The 21852-nt window shown below is 36.8% G+C and overlaps 1 protein-coding gene across 4 annotated transcripts; it reads left to right on the forward strand.

Moving 5' to 3' along the window:
- Positions 1 to 480: 480 nt before the first annotated feature.
- Positions 481 to 21595, forward strand: LOC120005737 (stromal processing peptidase, chloroplastic-like). 4 transcript variants are annotated; one of them, XM_038855535.1, is made up of 26 exons: positions 481 to 671; positions 911 to 1104; positions 1853 to 2096; positions 3594 to 3829; positions 4298 to 4496; positions 5966 to 6010; positions 7622 to 7729; positions 7869 to 8057; positions 8139 to 8438; positions 9680 to 9781; positions 10622 to 10756; positions 10962 to 11186; positions 12164 to 12367; positions 12490 to 12660; positions 13149 to 13298; positions 14237 to 14374; positions 14544 to 14771; positions 14860 to 15012; positions 15163 to 15289; positions 16733 to 16865; positions 17462 to 17582; positions 17668 to 17748; positions 18178 to 18279; positions 18435 to 18585; positions 18938 to 19088; positions 21154 to 21595. In XM_038855535.1, the coding sequence occupies exons 2-25, from the start codon at positions 917 to 919 to the stop codon at positions 19027 to 19029; spliced, it is 3822 nt and encodes a 1273-aa protein (XP_038711463.1). In that variant the 5' UTR covers positions 481 to 671; positions 911 to 916; the 3' UTR covers positions 19030 to 19088; positions 21154 to 21595. The 4 variants fall into 4 exon arrangements, with proteins under 4 accessions (XP_038711463.1, XP_038711462.1, XP_038711461.1 ...); XM_038855534.1 differs by having other exon boundaries at positions 482 to 671; positions 18435 to 18597; positions 21165 to 21595; XM_038855533.1 differs by having other exon boundaries at positions 483 to 671; positions 18435 to 18597.
- The last annotated feature ends 257 nt before the right edge of the window (positions 21596 to 21852 follow it).

Genomic DNA, 21852 nt, shown 5'->3' on the forward strand with positions numbered 1-21852 from the left:
GAAGAAAATGTTTGTGGAGGTGCGACGGTGGTGGTGGAGGAGCGACGATGGCGATGTCGGTGGTGGAGAAGGAGACAGACAATGGCAATGGGGAGATGGAGGCAAACGTGGCAATGGTGGAGATGGAGAGTAGGTGTATGAGATTTAAGTAATTTTTAGATCCATGCCTATTGAAGAAGAAGGACAAATGTGAAATTATGTAATTATTAATTTTTAAAAGAGGTATTTATGTGGAAAATAAGTACTCATATGAAAATTTAGTTGGACCTATATGTCCAACATTTGTGAAGTAGGTATTAAAATGACATTTTTTCGTTTTTAATTTCGTGTGGGAAGACTTGGGCCGAGTCGCCGAGAGAGGTGAGTGTGAGTGGGCTTAGAGAGCTGATAGGCTGGAGTTTTTGTCCGTTCAAGCCCGGCCACATAACATGACTACCGTCAGTCCACGTTACGTGTCGATATTTTTGCCAAACTCTTGGTGGTGAATGACTGAGAGAAAGCCTTGAGAACCAAAAAAAAAAAAAAACCCCTTAATTCAGTTTAAGAAGTAAGCTTTTATTCATTTTAATTTTCTTGTACGCCTACCAAGTACCAAGCCTACGCCGCTGTCCTTCATCTTATCTTTGTCAAGTTCTCACTCTCATCTTCTGCCCCTGCTCACCGGAATTAAGGTACGTAAACGATCGAATTTGTTCAGCTCAAAGTTCTTGGAATTCTAATTTCATTTACTTCTAATGTTGTGTCTATGCCAACATTAAGTATCAAGTAAGTAAGAAGATGAGGTTGGATTTGATTGAGTTGAATTTTACTTTGTTCCGAGCATCGGGGTCTTCGTTGCTGTTCGAAATTGAATTAGCCTAATTAGCAAATGTAACCGATTTATATTTGCTTTGGATCATAATTGGTGCAGTTTTTAATGGCGTCAAATGCCATGGCTGGTTCAAGCTCTCTTGTGAGTACGATGATTGAAACTCATATCCCCAAGTCCTTGGGCCTAAGAGACGACACATATTTTAGAAGCAGCCAGGTGAAGCCAACACCTTCACGTTACACCCCTTTAACCTCATTTCATGTCAAGCCTCGCTCCATTCATTCTTCAATAAGGTAACTTCTTCTCTCACATTAATGTATCTATGTTTTCTTTCACTCTATTCGCCATTCTTAATAAAGTTGATAATTGTTCTTAGGTTTTTGTTTTAGTAGCCATTTCAAAGCTGGTGAACTTGTTGAAATTTCATTTAGCATTAGTTTTGCCAGTGATGCCATTTTTACCCCTTTTGAATGACTAATGTTATATTCAGTGTCCATTGTGAATTTGCTCTCTCTTGTGAATTTGGCATATGACTAATAATTGTTTCTGAATAGATGCGCCTGCCAGTTAGAAGATGAAAATATTTCACGTCAATGTTGTGTTTGTGGAATTTTCAGTTGCCTGATCTTTTGAAAATTAGAATATTCTATGCCCCATAAGTGATGAATCAAAGTTTTTCATTTATTCTACTCTTCGATCCTGACTTCCAATTGATTTTGGGTTTCAAAATATTTCATAGAATTCCTGCTTCGTGTTTATGAAATTTTGAGTTTTTATTAGCTGCCGGCTATTGTCGTAAGACACCCCCACCAATCTTTCTTTTGTTGTTTTGGACCTTCTTTTGTTTCTCATAATAGTCTATTATATGTATTGTTGCAATCATTTATGCATGGTATTTCTAAATGATCCACATGGCTGACCTCAAAACAAAAAATATAGTAATAAGGCTTTGATGATGGTGATGTTGCTGGTGGAATATCTTCTTCTTCTTGTTTTTTTTTTTATAATTTATTTGCTCTTTTGACTTTCTCTGTGTTAAAGGTGGCCATATGAAGTTGGAAACGGTGGATTAGGATCCTGTAGAAAGAAGAGCCTTACTCTGAAACGGCATAGTTCCTTGCTTGGTGGAAGAGTGTTTGAGGGTACTTTTCCAGAACTAGAAAATTGTATTTCTTGCTCTTTGAATAGGCGCAGCTATCAAACCTGCATTAAAAGGCCTATACCAAGACCCTTTTCAGACAAATCTGCTTTTCATCTAACAAGACATTCACTTGATGCTGTTTCTGTAAGTAAGCTCCCATGACTTGCTTCTTATAGTAGCCAAGTCTTCTGTATTACTGATATAGCACTCTCAGTTTCCTCTGTTTGCATTTGTTTCAATAACATGGAGCCGACCTTAGTTGAAGTTTAATGGAAATGGAATTAACATTCCCATAGTGAAGCCTCAGAAAGCATCGCTACATAATCTCTGAAAGAGGAACTTTAAAAGTAATAGTTATATAGTTAAAGAATAGTGATGAAATTTTGTTGGGTTACATTTAAAATTTAAATTGTTCCACTTGTTTAATTGGTTTAGCACTTACCATCATCTCTATATTCCACTTTAAACGAAAAGAAACTGAAAACAATTCAAATTTCTCCAATCAGCAATTCTCATCATGCATTTACTTTGTTTTAAACCTATTTTTCAACTTGATTCAGGTGCCAAAAATACCTTTAATACATCTACAAGGCATTTTAAGTACTGTTGCTCATAACTGAGAACTTTTGATGAGAGAGAAGAAAAAAGCTTGGGGATATTTAAAATGAAGTATTGGCAACATGAAGGGAGAAGCCTGTGGCCCGTTAAGATTGCCTTTTAATTGGAATCTTACCATGATTTATGAACCATCTTCCCCATATTTTTTATGAATTTTTTTTATGTGTTCCAGGCTTCCTTCTCTTTCACCATACTGCCTCTGAACTTTTGCCAGAAATTCCAAAAGGAAAATTAGATCATCGTCATGACTAGAAGCTGAAAATAGGCAAATGAGTCATTTTCTTAGTCTGTGGAAGGTTGTCTCAATGAATCAAGCTTCGAGGATAATGAACTTGTATATTGATTATTGAATTGGATTCAGTTTTAAATTGTGCTGGATGGAGGCATATTTGAAAATGGCTGAACTATAAAGTAGAATTATGCAAATTAGTATGTGGTGAAAATAAACTGAAAGTGAGTTGCCAAATCTGCTCAGGTTGATTTACAGTTACCCCATGAATGGTAGTATGGTTGTTTCATGATTTGAGGTGATAGGATTCGCTGGTTGATGTAGGATTGGCCAATGAATTGTTTTTATGGTGGCTATAACTTTCAAAAGTATAATGAAATGAGGCGACATGATTTATATGTTTCTCTATGACTCTCCTCTCCCATCGAACAGCAGACCTTGTACGTTTACCTTCACAAATTGTGGTGCACATTCATTACACATTTCTTTTCTCTCAAATTATATTCAACATTGTGCTAAAAACTGTGCACGGTGACTCACTCTGTGATGTTGTTGCATTTGGAATGGCGGTCATATGATGTGGAAAACTGAAAAAGGAAATGTTCGTGTCATGTTAAATTAGATGTTTCTTCTTATCATTTTTGAAGATTTAGTGTAATTTTGTAGCATTTATGAAATGTATTATGTTGCCATCTTGTTGAAGGGTGTTTAGAGTGACTTCAATTCATCATATCTTGTTTCTCCTTCCTCTCCAGACAGTTACTAATTGTAATCTGTATATTTTCCATGCAAAGCGGGCCCGCATTCCATATGCCACTGTTGGTCCAAATGAGCCACATGCAGCAAGTACAGCCTCCCCAGATGGTATTCTTGAGAGGCAAGATTTGGATGTATTGTACCCCCAACTAAATCAACAAGAATTAGTTGGGTTCTTAAATTCAAAACTTCCATCTCATCCGAAGTTATATCGAGGAAAACTGAAAAATGGGATGCGTTACCTTATTTTACCAAATAAAGTTCCACCAAACAGGTATTTTTCTTCAACTGTGGGATTTTGCATTTGAGTTTGCTGGTGTTAATGGGCGCTTTCAATGTGTTACATTCACATTGGGTAGATGGGGCTACTGGGTAACAGAAGTGAATACTTTGGCACTGCTTGTCTACACCATATCAATTCTTATTCCCCCTCCCCGTTGCAGCAAGGAGAAAAAAATTATCATGGGAATGGTACCTTGCTTATGCCAGGCCATGATTGGCTGCATTTTTTATTTTATGCATCCATCCTTTTGTTTTTGGCCTTAATGCACCTTCCGATGGTATTTAGGAAGATATTTTGATAGATACCATTGTGGACGCTATTATATGTTTCTGCGCCATGTGGAATGTGGCAAGAATAAAAAAACTGTGGAGTGCTTACATGTATGTGTGTTTGTGTCTTTAAGAAATCTCTCTCTCTCTATGTGCGCGTAGTTCATGCACCAACTCTTTGGAGTTTCAGGTTTGAAGCACACATGGAAGTTCATGCTGGATCAATTGATGAAGAAGATGATGAGCAAGGAATTGCTCATATGATTGAGCATGTTGCATTCCTTGGAAGTAAAAAACGCGAGAAACTTCTTGGCACAGGTGCCCGGTCTAATGCTTACACTGATTTCCACCACACAGTGTTCCACATCCATTCGCCAACTTGTACAAAGGTTAGTTATTATATTGTTCCTTGATTTTTATTTTTTTCCTTTTGGCGGAGCTTGTTAATGGCCATTGAAATGTACATTCATATTTTTCTTGAAAATCTAATTTCTTTACCTATTTTCATTCTCTGTGATGCTATTTCATCTGATTTGATCTGCAACTTTACAGTGGCTTTTTTCATGGAGTCAATCTTAGAAAAAAATGAAAAGCTTAACGAGTAAAGTATTCATAATTATTAATATAATGGTGTTTGTTAAATGAGAACTAATCCAATATCATAAAATTTGGATACCAAAGAAATAATTAATATATGGTGTGGAGATTCAAATACGACAGTGCTTGGAAATTAGAACACCAATTAGTGAGATCTAACTTTTTACTATAATTGCTTGCCTTTTACATACATAGAAAAAGTTGTATTTTATGTCTCAAAAGTTTTCCCAATGTACCTCACAAACTATGTAAGAAGTATTCGATATGCTCAAATGGTTAAAGGTAAAAAGTTATAATTTGGCTTTTTTTTTGCGCGGTAAAAGCTACATGGCGAAGAATCTTGACCATTTACAATCTTCCGAAAGAGAACTTTGATGACAAAGAAATGCTTGTGGTGCAAAAAGGAGCAAGATTTGGTAAATTAGATCCTACTTCTTGGTAATTTGATGAGGAAGCTTTGGGAAATGTTTGTCAGTTTCATGGAATGACATGGGTGGTTGATGGAACCTTAGAAATGGAGCTTAATCTCGAACCTTCAATAGCAAAACAATAGACTGGAAGGGCATCACAGACTAGTCCCGTTGATGACTTTTTGGCAATTGGAGGGAAAAGAATGTACGTCTGTAAGAAGAAACACCAATAAGAGTTGTTAAGATATTGTAATGTTGAAGAAAACCTTCCTTTTGATGTGATTCAGTTAGTCTCATGTAGATAAGTTCCTACAATTGTATTTGGCTGGCACCCTCTTAGTGCCTTTTCAAAACAATTATTTTGTTTGCTTATAAAAAGAAAAAAAAGTTTTAAAGATATGTGGTTAACCTCTTTATTTCTGGATTCCTATGGATTTGATTTTAATATGCAATGTGCTAAAAAAATATTGTAAACGTTTTTTTTAATTAGGTTTTTTGTAATGGGCCATGGCCCTTTGGTCCCTTGCCTTAATTTTGAGAGGTGACATCCTTGAAAGGTATTGTACATTTGGAGTACACAAGAAAATCAACATCTAAGTTAGACAAGGTACAACTGATACGTGATACAAGCATTCAAGTTGGCTGGATTAAGGGCATTTAAGAAGAGCACATGTTTTATATTCATTGTAAACTATAACTGCTACGCTTGAACTCAATTACTTAACGTAAAATTTTGAAATTTCTCCTAAGGTCAAGTTTCTTTATGTTTTACATGTGTTTAGCAGTTCTATTTGTCATTTGAGCTCAAATTCAATAGTTGCTATATTTACAATAGTGGAATGTGTTTTCAGGACTCTGATGACTTGCTTCCGCTTGTGTTGGATGCCTTGAATGAGGTACTGACGATTGTGGTCTGCTATATGCTTTTAGATACATGCATTGAATAAAAAATATCACCATTATTAATTAGGGAGAAAGATGACTTACCTTCCTGGTAGAGTAAATAGCTATTATTTTTTATTTTTTTTATTGAAACCTCCTTGTTGATTACGCTTCTGGTATTTCGGAATCCAACAAGTACGTTGCTTCCACCCAACAATCGGGGAGTATGGAGTAGCACCAACACATTTTTACCCTTTTCAAATTATGAATACGGAATAAATGATGTTATTTTTGGATATTCTGTACTCCAGAAACCTGCACTGCATAGTCTGTGGGATACTGCCCAAAACATCATCAATACTTAAATTGCCAATCAACATCAAAAGAAAATTTATTTTTCTTAGAAAGTGAAGATTTATCTGAAGATGTGAAGTTTATCTCCCATCAATCTCTGTACCAAAGAAGGGGGGGGGGGGGGGGGGGGGGAAGAAGAAAAGAGGAAAAGTTACCAATGAAGTTTACAAATATGCTCATTTGATGCAACTACCTTCCATGAGCATGGCACCTGGATTTTCCAAACTGGCCATCTCTACACAAGACGAAGTTGATAGGTTGTCACCAAAGGTTTTTATACCAGAGAGATCCTAGAGCTGAAATCAGTTTATGGCTTTAAGCAAACAGAAATCTTGGGTTTCCAAAGGATTAATGACCAAAACTGTTAGATCCTTCATAGTCCATTCCTTGGTTGTTGAAATTCAGAGGTAGAAAGAATTATGTTGTTAAGCTCACAGTATGTAAGACTACGGGGCCATGCTTTGGTTGAAGGAAGTTTGTGCACCAGACTATAAGAATCGAGTGTTCTGGCTGATGAGAATGGGAATTTTAGTGAAGAAGATCTTGAATGTAAGGAGTTATGAGTGTAGGGTAAATTAACTGGGTATTTCTTTTCTTGTGTTGTGTATTGTTAGGTAAACTTTCAGTTAATTGAAGGCGGTTTTATGTACATTATATTGAACCTCAGGAGAAGCAAGTAGTTTTATTAAAACTATAGGAGGTGTGTCTTTTGCGAAACCTCTGGGGTGGTTACTATATTTTGCCAATATCAGTAGCAATAGCACTGGCAGTACCAGGAGCAATAGCTATAGCACTAGTAGTACCAGGAGCAATAGCAATAGCAATAGCAGCTATGGTGATGATGATGATAATGGTAACTGTAGCAAATATGATGAATGTTATGATGATTTACTGGAAAAGTTTCTGTTACAATAGGTTTGCAGTTTTTATTTGCTGTACTGATACTTGAGCTTAGTGGATCAAGTGTCAGCCTCTTTTTTGATGGAGCTAAATCAAGAATGTAGTGGAAAATAGGTAGATATGCTTTGGATGATGTAATTACTATAAGCTAAATAGTTTTGGCTTAGTGTTCTTGCAATAACTGGTTGAACTTGCTTCCAGTCTCTCTATAGATTCATCGGCTAGCCAATTAATTTCTGCTGTTGTTTTTAGATGCCAGTTTGAGCTTGCTTCTTCTTTTTCTTCTTCATTCCCCCCTCTCTCCTTCATTTTCTTTTATTATGTAATAGTTTTTTGTAGTCTGTACTCATATGCTTTTTAGCTGCCCACAGATAGCTTTTCACCCTAACTTCCTTGCTTCTCGAGTTGAGAAAGAACGTCGTGCCATACTGTCAGAGTTACAGATGATGAACACAATTGAATATCGTGTTGATTGCCAGGTATGAATGAGGATTTTCTTGACTAGTTGCTTTTTCCAGTCAGTCACTTTCTTTGAGCTCGTCTAGTTTTTATTTTACTTTATTTTCAGTCAGTTTATCTTGGTTGTTTTGAAAACCATTCCTTTACTTTTGGCTGCAGTTGTTACAGCATTTACATTCAGAGAACAAGCTGAGCAAAAGGTTCCCAATTGGATTGGAAGAGCAGATCAAGAAGTGGGATGCTGATAAGATTAGGAAATTCCATGAGCGTTGGTACTTCCCAGCAAATGCAACTTTGTACATAGTGGGAGACATAGATAACATTTCGAAGACAGTTCACCAGATGGAAGTATGTCAAAAATAATTCAATCATTTTGTTAAACTTTTCATTTCTGTGACCAGGCAACTACAATTTTTTATTCCTATGCAGGCTGTCTTTGGACAAAATGTTCTTGAAAGTGAGAAAAGTGTTACACCTACTCCTAGTGCATTTGGTGCAATGGCTAATTTTCTTGTTCCTAAATTCTCTGTTGGACTGTCTGGAGCTTTACCTCATGAACGACCATTAAATTCTGTTGATCAGTCAAAAGTCATGAAAAGGGAAAGACATGCAGTTCGTCCTCCTGTGAAGCACGATTGGTCTCTCCCTGGAAGCATTACAGACGTCAAACCACCTCAGATTTTTCAACATGAGATGCTTCAGAACTTCGCAATCAACATGTTCTGTAAGGTGGAGATTTAATGTTCTCTAGGCATCTTGTTGTGTTTATTTCGGATACTGCAAGTCTGTTCCATGCTGGTGTCTACGTTCTCCTTTTATTCATAGTAGGTTTTTAAGACACCTAGAAAATTTTGTTAATGACAAAGTCCCATTTAAAAACTCATTCTCTCTAGCTGCAGAGCATCTCTCTCTAAATAAATTCTTCACCTCGTTGCTGTTTGGGGCAGAGGAGGGGACATCTGTCCCTCCTCCTCCTCCCTCATCTCCAATCTACTTTCTATACTAGTTTTTAGTTTTTTTTTTCAAGTTGCTGCAAACTTGCACGTAAAATCTTGCAGCGGAGCTCTCCCAGCATCCTCTTCGCAAGGTGGTCTTTTGTTCTTGGGTGGTTGGAGTGGCGGTCCGGCGACGGTCTTCCAATCCACCCATGTTTAAGTTTTTTGAGGCATTGTTTTTATGGATATGGCTCCATTCCTTTTGTTTGGATTCAACACTTGGGATAATCTTGGGTCTAAGATCTGATGTGGGATTTCTGGTGTTTTTTATTTTCCTTTTCTTGTGCCGACCACTGGAGTTGCTCCGAATGGTTTAGTCTGATGGGTTGCACTCTGCAGAGCTGTATCCCCAGCATGTGTGTGTTGAGTTAGATTTTGGATCTAGATTGGTATGTGCAGGTATCTTTTATGAACAGATTGTAACTCTTTCCCCTATTGTACCTGCTTTCTTGGTACTTGATTTCAAGTCCAACACCCCCCTCCCCCCAAAAAAAGAACCTTTTTGAGTTTGAGCCCAAAAAGAATTTGAGAATGAGAGTAATTGTACATAATTTTTAAAACGTTTTAGGTTCTTAAAATAGAGTTGCGTTGAACTTAATATCATCTGATTATTCTTAAGACTGCTACAGTCTCTCTCTCTCCCTCTCTTTCGCTGCAACTCTTGATTTTGCCCCCATTTTGCTACTGTAAAAGAAGTTTCTCATGTTTTTCCATTCTGAAGTACATATGGTTATCTAGATATATGCATGCCATTTGTTCATGTTATTTTAATTTCAGAATCCTGAGGTTCTTGATGATCCTGAGTCAATGCCCCTCATCAATTGTTTATTTATCATTTTCACTTGTACTCCATGGAACATAGGTCATATCAGCCCTTAAGTTTTATTCTCCTGTTATGTTTTTTAGTCTTAACTGGTGCAAAGTTTGGAGTGTGTTTAATTGGCTTCTTTTTCATGCTGTATCGAATTTGTGCAGATTGAAGTTAACAAGGTTCAAACATATGGTGACCTGCGTAATGTACTGATGAAGAGAATATTTCTATCTGCACTACATTTCAGGATTAACACTAGATATAAGGTACGTTTCTGATGTTTCGTTTATCATTTCAGTAATTGTTGGTAGATTTAATTGTGAGCTCTGTGATTTCCCAAAAACAATTAATTTCAAGTTTGGGGTTCTTATCAAAAAGTTATTTACCTGATTTTTCTTAAAATGTATGTTTTGATTTTCATTGCAGTGCCTTGCCTTTTCATTTCATTTTGCAATGTTTCATTGAATTTTCAGTGCAAGGTTCTCTCTCTTGAGTGACAAGTATGTGATGGTTTTATTAAAAGCTAAAAATGGTTTGAATCGCTGTGGGTGCATATGATGTTGACCTCAGGGAAAAAAAGCAAGGTGTAACCGTTTGTATTGGTAAAAAAAAGGTAAAAAAAACGCCCGTACAAGGCTTCCGCAGTGGGGTAGGGGAGGATGTACGCAAACGTTATCTCCACATAATACGGGGAGAGGCAATTTCCAGAAATTGTACATGTCACTCACCTCTCGATTGCACCCTTACAACTCTACCACTGGGTCACATGCTCATCTGTAACTGCTTGTATTGATATCAAAAAAAGAGAGAAAGAAAAGAAGCAAGATTAAGACCATAAATCTTCTTTCCACAAGTGCCATTTTAGTACATGACTATAAGAACTATGAATCAAAGTAGGAACTTCACTCTGTCTTCTTTTGTAGGATATTGGACATTGTTCATTCCCATGGTTTATGTATTTGCTTATTTCTCTAGTACAAGGAACAAGTGGGTTGAAGCAATCCTTTGTGTGTTAGTTTGTAACCTTGTGCCCAATTTTTTTTTAAAGTTTTACATTGAAATTATGAAACCATTCAGAAGCTTGGCTAATCCACAGCTGTTTTCAGAGTTCAAATCCACCATTCACCTCTATTGAATTGGATCATAGTGATTCTGGGAGGGAAGGATGCACTGTCACAACTCTTACAGTAACTGCAGAGCCCAAGAACTGGCAAAACGCAATCAAAGTTGCTGTTCATGAGGTTTGTACTCTATCCTTTCCGTGTTTTCCATGATTCTATCAATTTATATTCTGTTCTCTTCGAAGTTTTGATTTCCTTAGCTGCACTGGATTTATTCTCACTATGCTGTTGAATGTATATGGGGGTGTTGTTTGTTTACATGGTGTTAAAAGCTACATATATATGATCCTGAGTTATCTAGTCTTAATTATTTTGCCTGGTGCAGGTCCGACGACTTAAAGAATTTGGTGTCACAGAGGGTGAATTAACTCGCTACATGGATGCTTTATTAAAGGATAGTGAGCATCTGGCAGCTATGATTGACAATGTATCATCAGTTGACAATCTAGAATTTATCATGGAGAGTGATGCACTGGGTCATACGGTAATGGATCAGATACAAGGCCATGAGAGTTTGGTTGCTATTGCTGGAACAGTTACTCTTGAAGAAGTAATTCCCACGCTCAACTTTCCTAACCATAAGCGCTGTTGTGCATCTACTTCTTTTTTCCCCCTTATATGTGATGCATATATGTTTTATTTTCTGTATATGGCTAACAAAAACATAAATTATTGTTCTAATTGTTTCTACCAATATAATTATCATATTCTAGGGTCGTGCAACCTCATGCTAGTTTGATTATCCAATATTTTATCTCCTTAAAGTTTCATATAGTCCCTGATTTTTTAGTAGAAGAAGCCTAGGTTTCAATGTCATATGATACGGAGGAAAAATTCATGTGAGTCTGATTTTGGTATTTTGTATGTTTAAAATTTTTTACATTCTCATTGATGTTTATCCTTAAAAGCCTAGGGTTAAATCTTTAGTGATTCTCATATTGTCATACGACCTGAAGTCCGGTAAACATCTCATACTTTCATGGCCTTGAGGTTCTTTCTAAAAGTTTACTTCATTCCTTTCAAATATTGAAGGTTCTCTATGGCTTTTGGTTAAGGGTCTTAAGTCAAGTTTAATTCCATCATAATGCGTATCCTATAATTATGGTGGGCATGTTTTGACATCATCATTCTACTTGCGGTATGCATATTGTCATGTATGGAGATCTGAGTTCATCATGCCAGAAGTTTCTAGGAAAAAGCTAGTGGTTTCACCAACACTCATGACTTGGAAAACTACCTTCTCAGTATGCCTATGACAAACAATCATTACCCTACTGTGTGCAGGGGTTTTGGGTTTTTTATTTTTTTATAATAGAATTACTACGTGTTACTGGTTGAACATATTGCTGGATGGGCAATATCATCAAGAGTTCAAGACCATGAGAAGTGCTTCGTTGAATTATTCCATTGCTGAATTACAATTAAGTTTATCCCTGTTTTACTTTTGTTGTTCTTTGTATTGTGTTCGTCTTTTTTCATTGTTGATGTTTTTCTTACTCCTTTGTATGCCAACCTTTTGTTATGTAGGTAAATTCCACGGGTGCAAAGGTGTTAGAATTTATTTCTGACTTTGGAAAACATACTGCACCCCTTCCTGCAGCAATTGTTGCATGCGTCCCAAAGAAAATGCATGTTGATGGAGTTGGTGAAACCGAGTTCAAGATATCTGCAAGTGAGATTATTGCGGCAGTAAAATCTGGATTGGAGGAGCCCATTGAGGCTGAGCCAGAGGTTTCTTTAGAAACTTCCCCTGCTTACGTCTCTGAACACCAATTCTTTGGCGTTTTCATGTAAAAAGCATAATTGAAGTAAATTATTTGCTGATTTTTTTTTGTCTTGAATAATTTATGCAGCTTGAAGTGCCAAAAGAGTTGATTTCTTCATCACAGTTAGAGGAATTGAAATTGCAGCAGAGGCCATCCTTTGTTCCTTTAAGTCCTGAAGCAAATGTCACGAAAATGCTTGATGAGGACACAGGGATCATGCAATGTCGCCTTTCTAATGGAATTCCTATCAATTACAGGGTATGCTAAACGTATATATTTGTCTTCAGTTGCTTGCACAAATTTTTTTCGAAGTTTATACTGTTTTATGCTTAAGATTGTGCCTCTATTTGTCTCATCGTATTTATGTACGTGCTTGTTAATGCATAGAAGAGTGGAACTCTTGATTCTATTGGAATGTTACATGTTGTACGGTAACCTGCTGTTGTCCTCGCCGGAAGAGGTCCTCATTTTATACCTCACCTCCTTGTTGATTTGTGTTTTCTCTCACTGGAAAGTAGCCAAAGAGGGTGGTTTGGATTAAAGTGCAACCCTTCTGACCAACCTCACGAATTTCTTTGTTCTCTCACCATTTGATAAATGGCCGAGTATTATGAGTTTTTGGTTTGGTGACATGTCAAAGTGTTTGGCAGTAATCATTTGTAGCAACTAGATATTTTTGATCCATGAGAATATCTGCATTAAGAATGATTTATACTTCGCCGCATTAATATTCTTTGTGTGTGTAGATTTCGAAAAGTGAAGCCCAGGGAGGTGTTATGCGGCTAATTGTTAGTGGGGGACGAGCGGTCGAAAGTGCTGCTTCAAGAGGAGCTGTTGTTGTTGGCGTTCGAACTCTTAGTGAGGGAGGCCGTGTTGGCAACTTTTCAAGGGAACAGGTCAAAATAGATATACTTTTTAACTATATTTTCTTCTCTTTTCATGCTTCTATATTTTTTATTACTGGCCCTTGATCTCCCAGAGTGTCTCTTTTTCTATTTCTGATTCATGTTTAAGCTTAAAAGCTTAAACTTCATCTCTTCTGTAAGACTATAGAAACTTTGAGGATTATGTAAATTATAAGATGGCAACACGAATTTTACCTTTAGTTTTGGTGAAATGATTTTTTTTGTTCTGTGAAATCGAGGGCGTTTGTTTGATTGAGTATGGTACTTAACTAGGTAGTAACTGGCATATTCAGTCTTTCACTCAGGCATCACTCATCAGTCACACCACGTTTATTTTGGCATGTGCTAGTGTTCCCCCAATCAACATGATGTTATTTGGACTAGCAGGTTCTAATGGTGACAATAGGACTAAGCACCAGACACTGTTCCCATTTAAATTCTCAAATTCATATAGCTTTTAATAATATGTTGAAATGCTTTGTGATAGGAGTGCCTTTTATGCCTTTAACTGCTTTGCATCTCAGATGTCAGCTTTGTGGGAACTTCTACTAGAACTGGGTCCAATTTACGTTAAAGTTATGCTAATAGAATAGAGAGACTAAGTCATGACAAAGTTTATTCATCAACAACAGCTTTATTCTTTGACACTTACATGATTTTCTCTTCTGAAATTCTGAAAGGAACACACGCTCCTGCACTGCTTTCCCTGTTTGTCAATTTGGCATATTCTCATTATGCATCTCTCTCAAATTAAAATTGACTTTTAATTCCAAAGCAAAGACAGTTTATTATCATGTTCCTTCATGCTTACTATTTCTAGTTGTGAATTGTAATGTGGTTCATCAGCGCCATTTTTACATCTTCCTTCAATACGGAATCCTTCCATAGGCTAATTATCTCACATATGTTCAATGTTTTTCCCCCTCCAGGTAGAACTCTTTTGCGTGAATCATTTAATTAATTGCTCCTTGGAGTCCACTGAGGAATTCATTTGCATGGAGTTTCGTTTTACCCTGAGAGACAATGGGATGCGAGCAGCTTTCCAGTTGCTTCATATGGTGCTTGAGGTAAGAGTGTAATCTTCCACAATCTATGTTCCATGGGTCTTTCTCTTTATTTTGTCCCACACAGTTGGCCATCTTGAATTACTGTGTTTAATAGCTTTGATGCCCATGTTCTGTGAGGTATTGATCATCCGTCACCCCTTTGTTTTCATGTTAATGTTGCAACTTGCAGCACAGTGTTTGGCTTGAGGATGCATTTGATAGAGCAAGACAGTTATATTTGTCATATTACCGGTCCATTCCCAAGAGCTTAGAAAGGTCAACAGCTCACAAGCTCATGTTAGCAATGTTGAATGGAGATGAGCGGTTCGTTGAACCTACTCCAAAATCATTACAAAATTTAACGCTGAAAACAGTTAAAGATGCAGTGATGAATCAGTTTATCGGTGATAACATGGAGGTATGCAATTAAACTCTCAAATTTGCCATTATATCTGCGGATTAAACTTTTTTTTTCCCCTAAAGCACTGCATGCCTTCAAACTTCAGGTAAGTATTGTTGGAGACTTCTCAGAAGAGGAAATTGAATCTTGTATTCTAGATTACCTGGGCACAGTGAGAGCAACAAAAGAATCTCAGAGAGAGCTTGAATTTAGTCCTATAATGTTTCGACCAACTTCATCTGATGTGCATTCTCAACAAGTAAGAATTCAAATATTCTATAGTATGCATTTGTTGACTTGAATATCTGAATGTTTAAAATGCATCCGACTGTTACCTGGTTTATTTTAGCAACACTTTGTTTAGCTTTATGCTTCACCATGCTATGCTTATTAATTTTATTTTAAGCAGGTATTTTTGAAGGATACCGATGAAAGAGCGTGTGCCTATATTGCAGGACCTGCACCCAACCGCTGGGGTTTTGCCGTTGATGGAAAGGACCTCTTTGAGTCAATTCGTAATACATCGACTGTAGATGGTGCGTTAATTTCTCCGTATTGACAAGTTGATATCATGTTTGTTTTTTACCTTTTTAAATTCTCATTCAATTAGACATCTTAAACATAACAGAGCCATGAGAACTTAGTGACAGTTATTAGGCTTTTGCCGTCTCTCTTGGCTACTTATGTTATCCACTTGTTATGCATTAGGAGGTTTAAGGAATTTCTACAATTCCTTTGGACTCTTTATGCTAGATTTGATGTTCATTTTATCCCTTGTATGCTCTGTGGAGTAAAGATTTTGATGGTTTACAATATCTACTAAAAAAACTCCTGTGCACAATACTCCCGCAGTGGCAGGGTCAGGGATTGGGAACAGGTAGGATGTACATAGACTCTATCCTCACATAATATGTTGAGAGGCTATTTCCAGGAATTGAATCTGTGACTTCTAGGTTGCGCCACTGCAACTCTATTATTGGGCTACATGATTGGCTGTTGGTTTACAATATCTACTAGTAAAAATTTTAAAAAAATCTACTTGGTGATTTATGAAGCTGCAACAACCCCTTAGACTGTTCACTAGATTTTGATGTTTTACCCTTTTTTTTTTGAAGTACTTTTTTATGTGGACAGGCAAGCATGTGACCCATTGGTAGAGTTGTGGAGATGCAACTTAGAGGTCACATGTCCAATTCCTGGAAATAGACTCTCCACAAATTATGTGGAGGTAAGGTCTGTGTACATCTTGCCTTTCTTATATTTCTAAAAGGAAAAAAAAGGGAAAAATCCAAGCTATTTACATATTGATATAAGTAGCCCGTTGTCTATTATAGCCGTAACCTTTCACCCTACTTTTGGCTAGACATTGATAAATTTTACAGTGGTGAAATATAGTTGGTTAGCTCACTTGGTATGCTCAACCTTATCCTATGGCTGAACCTCATACTATGGCCCAATTTGAATCCCACCATTCAAGGACCTCCTGTTGAAAATTCCATGTTTGCATCACATTCGTCCTGCAAATAATTGTATTTTATGTTAAGCGTCAAAAATCATTATGCAAAGAAGTTTGTTGTTACAGGGATCTTTGTCCTTGGGCTAAGAAACTTAAATATAAGAAAATACTGGATGTGAAGGTCATAAAAGATGTGCTTCCATTTTCAGAAAGCATATGTCGAATGACGTAAGTCATGGATGTAATTCAGTCATTTAGAAGTAGATTTAAACGTTTTTTTTTTCTGTACAATATCTGTTTGCTCTCATGACAGATATAGGCTCATTGGTCTGCTATTGTAGGGTAGTTTAAAAGATTGGTGCTGCTCATGGAAGAAAACAATTTTGCAAGTAGATGAATTAGAATGAGGGTTCAAGCACTTTATGAGGATGTTGACTTGGCTGTTGCTCATGGCGTCCTTTAAAAATTTGAATAATGAGTATTTTTTTGCTAATAATGTTGTGGCGTGAAATGGGTTTTACAGATACACTGTACAAATCTGAAGGACAGTTAATGGAGGGTGAGATTGTTGACAAGAAATTACAACGAAAACTTCGCAACCATCCACTTTTCTTTGGAATTACAATGGGTTTGCTGGCTGAGATTATAAATTCGAGGTAATTCTTCGTACACGTTTGCCCTTAAGCAAACAAGGGGAGTATAGAAGTGATGCGTGAAAGTGATCTTCCTACGGTTGTTTTATAATTGCTTCTTTGAACAGAACGGGTGTTCGTGGATATTTATTGGGACTCTTCATTTACTATAGAAGACCAATTGCATTAAATACTATTGCTCATAAAACTACAGGGACATTCACTTTGATCCCAACAATGTTTCTATTAGTACCAATTACATGCTGACATGCTGTTAGACAATTATTGTAAAAGTATTTTCAAGAATAGCAAGAAAAACACTAAATCAAGAAGATCAATGCGTCATAGATACCCATGGAGTTAGATTTCGTTATTTATTCTTGTTGTGGATCTCTGTTATGTGGGATCAAAATATTTAGATTAAATATGTTTTGTTATGAACACATGGGTACTAACATCATTGCTGGCAGATGACCCTTTGAGATCCCTTATGTAGTTGCTATTAGTTGTCTGTATTTTTTTGCCAATAGTTTTTATTCCTGTCCTTTCCCTTGAGGTATGTTCTAAATGTTTTTGAACTAATGGAACTGAAAACATGACATATCAATTCCTTCATCCAGGCTATTCACTACGGTCCGAGATTCTCTTGGGTTGACATATGATGTATCATTTGAATTAAACCTATTTGATAGTCTTAAGCTTGGATGGTATGTGATATCTGTGACATCAACCCCAGGCAAGGTATTGGATAACATCCATATATTTCATTTAATTTTGTCCTGTCATCTTGGACCTCCTCTCTAATTCTGGTCTATTGATTGTCCAGGTGCATAAAGCTGTCGATGCATGCAAGAGTGTTCTTAGAGGTTTGCCTGGAAACAAGATTGCACAAAGGGAGTTGGACAGGGTTAGTATGCTACTGTCAGACTGCATTTTATATTGCTGTATTTTATGCAATTTCACTTGAAGCGTAGAGCATTGGTGCAGCTAACATGATTGATGGGAGATCTTAGATTGACTTCCTCCCAAGTCCCAACATGATGCAAGTAGATACAAAGTGTCTCTCACAAGTTTAAGTGGTCAAACACTTTGTCATTATACTTGGTGATTTATAAAGAATCTGTTTATTTTAATTTTCAGCTAACATGGTGACTTATAACGAATCTGTTTATTTTAATTTTCTTTGATAAAAAAATTAAGTTACCCAGTGGGACTTTCAATTTTCTGTATGATTTGCTCAAAATCTTTGCATATGTGTTGCATTAGTAATATAAGTTGAGAAGAATGGGACATCATGTCACTTGAAATGCATATGAAGTAACTTTTATAATTGCAGGCGAGGCGGACTCTTTTGATGAGACATGAAGCTGAGATTAAGTCTAATGCCTATTGGCTTGGATTATTAGCTCACTTGCAAGCTTCTTCTGTGCCGAGGAAGGTAAAATGGATAGATTGATGCGCTTTTTTCTTCTATGCTTGAGTTTACTACTGATTTTACATAGAAACCATACTTAATGTAAATGTACTGAAATTGAAGTTTCGACTTTGCTGTGAACTAATTTTTCCTTTTCTTTTGGCGGCTATGGTTTTCAGGACATTTCATGCATTAAAGATCTTATTTTTCTCTATGAAGCTGCCACTATTGAGGATGTATACCTTGCATATGAACAATTGAAACTAGATGATAATTCCCTATATTCGTGCATTGGGATTGCTGGGTCTCAGGCTGATGACAAAAGTACTGGTGAGGGCATAGGTTAGTATAGCTGGCCAAGTTGCATTCACTTCAATTTTGCTGGTGTTTCTGGTTCCTTATACCTTTGGGTCAATTTAATTGCTACTACTGCAGTTGGAACCGTTTGGATGTATTTAATTTTCCATGGTTTTGGAATGTTAATAATGACTAATTTGAGTTCTTAATAAAACCCAAGACCTCATGACTTTGAAAAAAATTTAATGAGGAGTTATAATTATTGTTCTATCTTTTTGAAATTTATGTCTTCAAATATTTTTGGTTTATTTTGTCCTAGTAGTTTGAAATAAGCTGTTTATTTATTCTGGCTTGCTAACACATTTATCCCTTATTATGCTCCCAGCTTCCTTGGAAGAAGAAGAACTGGATGGAGGTCTCCAAGGAGTAATTCCTGTGGGACGTGGTCTATCTACAATGACACGGCCAACAACATGAACCCCCTAATTCTTACTATCAGTTTCTTTTATAGTGGAAAAGGCTTACAATAATAGGAGGTATGTAACCATTTGGCATGGAAAATATGCATTGTTTTGTGGGAGGTTAGTTTATGGGCCTTATAGTCCTGTGAGTATGTCAATTAAAGCTGCACCTGCATGCCTTAGAGTACTTGTTCTTGATGTAATTGAAGCTGAATGACTAATTGGGATAAAGATATTTAATTGTTATCTGTTCTTCTATTATAATTTATCGTAAAAGCAATTTTTGAAGCCAACTGATCATATATTTTGACTTAATTGCTATTTGAAGTGTTGTAGATAATCCACACAATGAATCCCACAGTTAAAAGTTAAGAGAAGTGAAACTAGTATATAATGCACTAGTTGGACCCTAGCTCATGAGCCATAGGCTTTTGAGCAAGTGTGGGGCCCATTAATATGGGCTAACCCCAATGTCTTTAATCTAACATTAAGCATCATTTATTGTGATATATGTTGCATCAGTGCAAAACGAGAGATCTAGCAAGATTCTTCTGCATATGTTGGCATTTGCGAGAAATTTATAGATCTAGCAAGATGTTTCCGCATATGTTCTTGGTATTTGCGAGAAATTTATTGACTAGTTAGTCAGTCAACGCTCTTAATAGTCATTTTGAATCAAGGAAAGCAGTTGCATTTAAGATCAAATGGTCGTGTTAAGTTGTGAACCATATATAGATCAGTCTATCATTTGCTCTACTCAAAGTTGGTCTGACATTCATAACTCTCGTCACCTAGAGGAATTGCTTACTTGGAAGATCACATTTTAATTGGGAATCTTTTGTTCCGTGAGAGATAAAATCCTTAGAATTTTGGTGGGAAGCAAACAGCAAAATGGTATGGCTTTCTAAGGTGACTTGGTGTTACAATCCAGCGAAACATAACCAGTAACTGGCTTGGAAATTGGAAAGCTAGATTTTTGTTAACTGGTTCCTCTTAATTGTCTCACTATCCGGAGAGGGTTCACATCTATTTTTCTTCCCTTCAGACATTTGTAGATGTGCAGAGCTGTGGGCATGCTGCTGGAATTCAAGGAAATAATTCTATTGGCATCTTTAAAGGGGGTAGACATGACCTAAGGGTAAAACGCAGATTGAGGATTGGTAAAACAAGAACAATAAAATGGGGAGAGTGTGGTGCACATGTAGGGTTTGTATTGAAGCTTTCTAAGTATGGTGTGGGTTGCACTGAATAGTATAGCCTTGGACAGCAGTACAAGAGCACCTCCTGGTGGCTTATAATTTTTGGATCTTTTATCTATGTTAAAAGGTGGAGATATGGCCAGCTTCGCTGTATTGAAAGACGCTGAAAATGTTTGACTTTACTTCTAATTGACTTTTAATCATAGTCAGTTAATTAAGTGTAAGATTTTGAGAGCAGCCAAAAATGAAAAATAAATAAATGTGAAGGCTAAGCCTGAGGGATCCCATTGTATTTTTAAGGTTCAGCATATTCAAATTGTTTCCATTGGGAAGTGTTGAATGATCTCTATTCTTGGCTTGTGAGGGGGAAGAACAAAGGTTCAAGCTTTTCCATTGTTTAAACATTGCACCCCTTTGTCCAGTGGAATTTGTGGGGGGAGAGAAATAATGGGGTTTTATGTGGTATGGAAATATTGATTAGTGAGCCGGAATCTTCAGTTTTATGAGGAAGTGCCTTTTGTTTTCGGGGTTGACATTATTTGTAGTCGTTATGTTGTTCTCAACGTTTTTTCAATTTGTTTCATTCTTCTGGCTTTTGGTACTATCCTTATGCTTACTGTGATTGTGGTACTTCTTTTTTCTTTTTTTCTTTTGGCTTTTCTCGTTAAGAAGAAAAAGAAAATAGACTTTCTACATGGGGGAGAAGAGGCAATTTGGGAGGTGTCTTAAGGCTCCATTAGACCTACTTGAGGCTTGCCCACACAAAAGTAATATTTTTTACAGTAACTTGTGGCTCTTCTTGGTTACATCAACATGCATGCTTGACTGTGCTATGTACCATGCCGTCAAGATGTCCCTTGTTTATCTTCATACATTGTTTTGATACTGTCGTTCTAAGCATAAGATATTAGGTTATGAAATGCTAATTGTTTCACTTGTAGGACATCGGCAGTGGCAAGTAAGAGCGTCTGCAGCATAACAACACTTGCCTCTCTCCATCAGCCTCCTGCCTTGATGGTGAATTCTTACTTGATGTAGCCAGCATGGATAGATAAGGAAATAGATGCATATTGATTTTTAAGATTCAAGGCGCCGGGTCTTCCATTTTCCCACCATTACAGGGTCCTGAAGTGCACTCGGAAAGGGCGCTATTGCTAAACAAATTGCGTTCTGGAAAATTGAACTCTGCATAGGTTCGGCACACTACATGTATTTGTCCTTCATTTATTGTCAATAACATTTGCCGTGTACTGTTGCCTTCCCATTTTTGATATTGGTTATGTGGTTTGTTAAATTCTCTGTAAAGATCCCATTTTTCTTGGCGTATGGTTTTTTAATGTCACTGTCATATTCCAGAAGATTGCCGTATTTGTGGTGCTGCTATGATTGTGTTTGGTTCTTCACTTGTGACACTAAGGCAGACTAGTTCCTTAAAGAAGTAAAATGGTTGCTTCGCCTTTTTAATGGAACAAGTCAAAATACATCGAAGTAGTTGGCCTTTTCTGTTGGTTGGACATTTGGCAGGATTGATAATTTAACCAATAACTCTCAACCATGAGTGTTTTTTCTCGGTGTCAATCTTTCAACAGAGGCTGATTTTAAAAAAAAGAGAAGGTATTGATCTCAAGATTGGGATTCCT

Source organism: Tripterygium wilfordii, chromosome 9, assembly GCF_013401445.1.
Source record: "Tripterygium wilfordii isolate XIE 37 chromosome 9, ASM1340144v1, whole genome shotgun sequence".
Lineage (NCBI taxonomy): Eukaryota > Viridiplantae > Streptophyta > Magnoliopsida > Celastrales > Celastraceae > Tripterygium > Tripterygium wilfordii.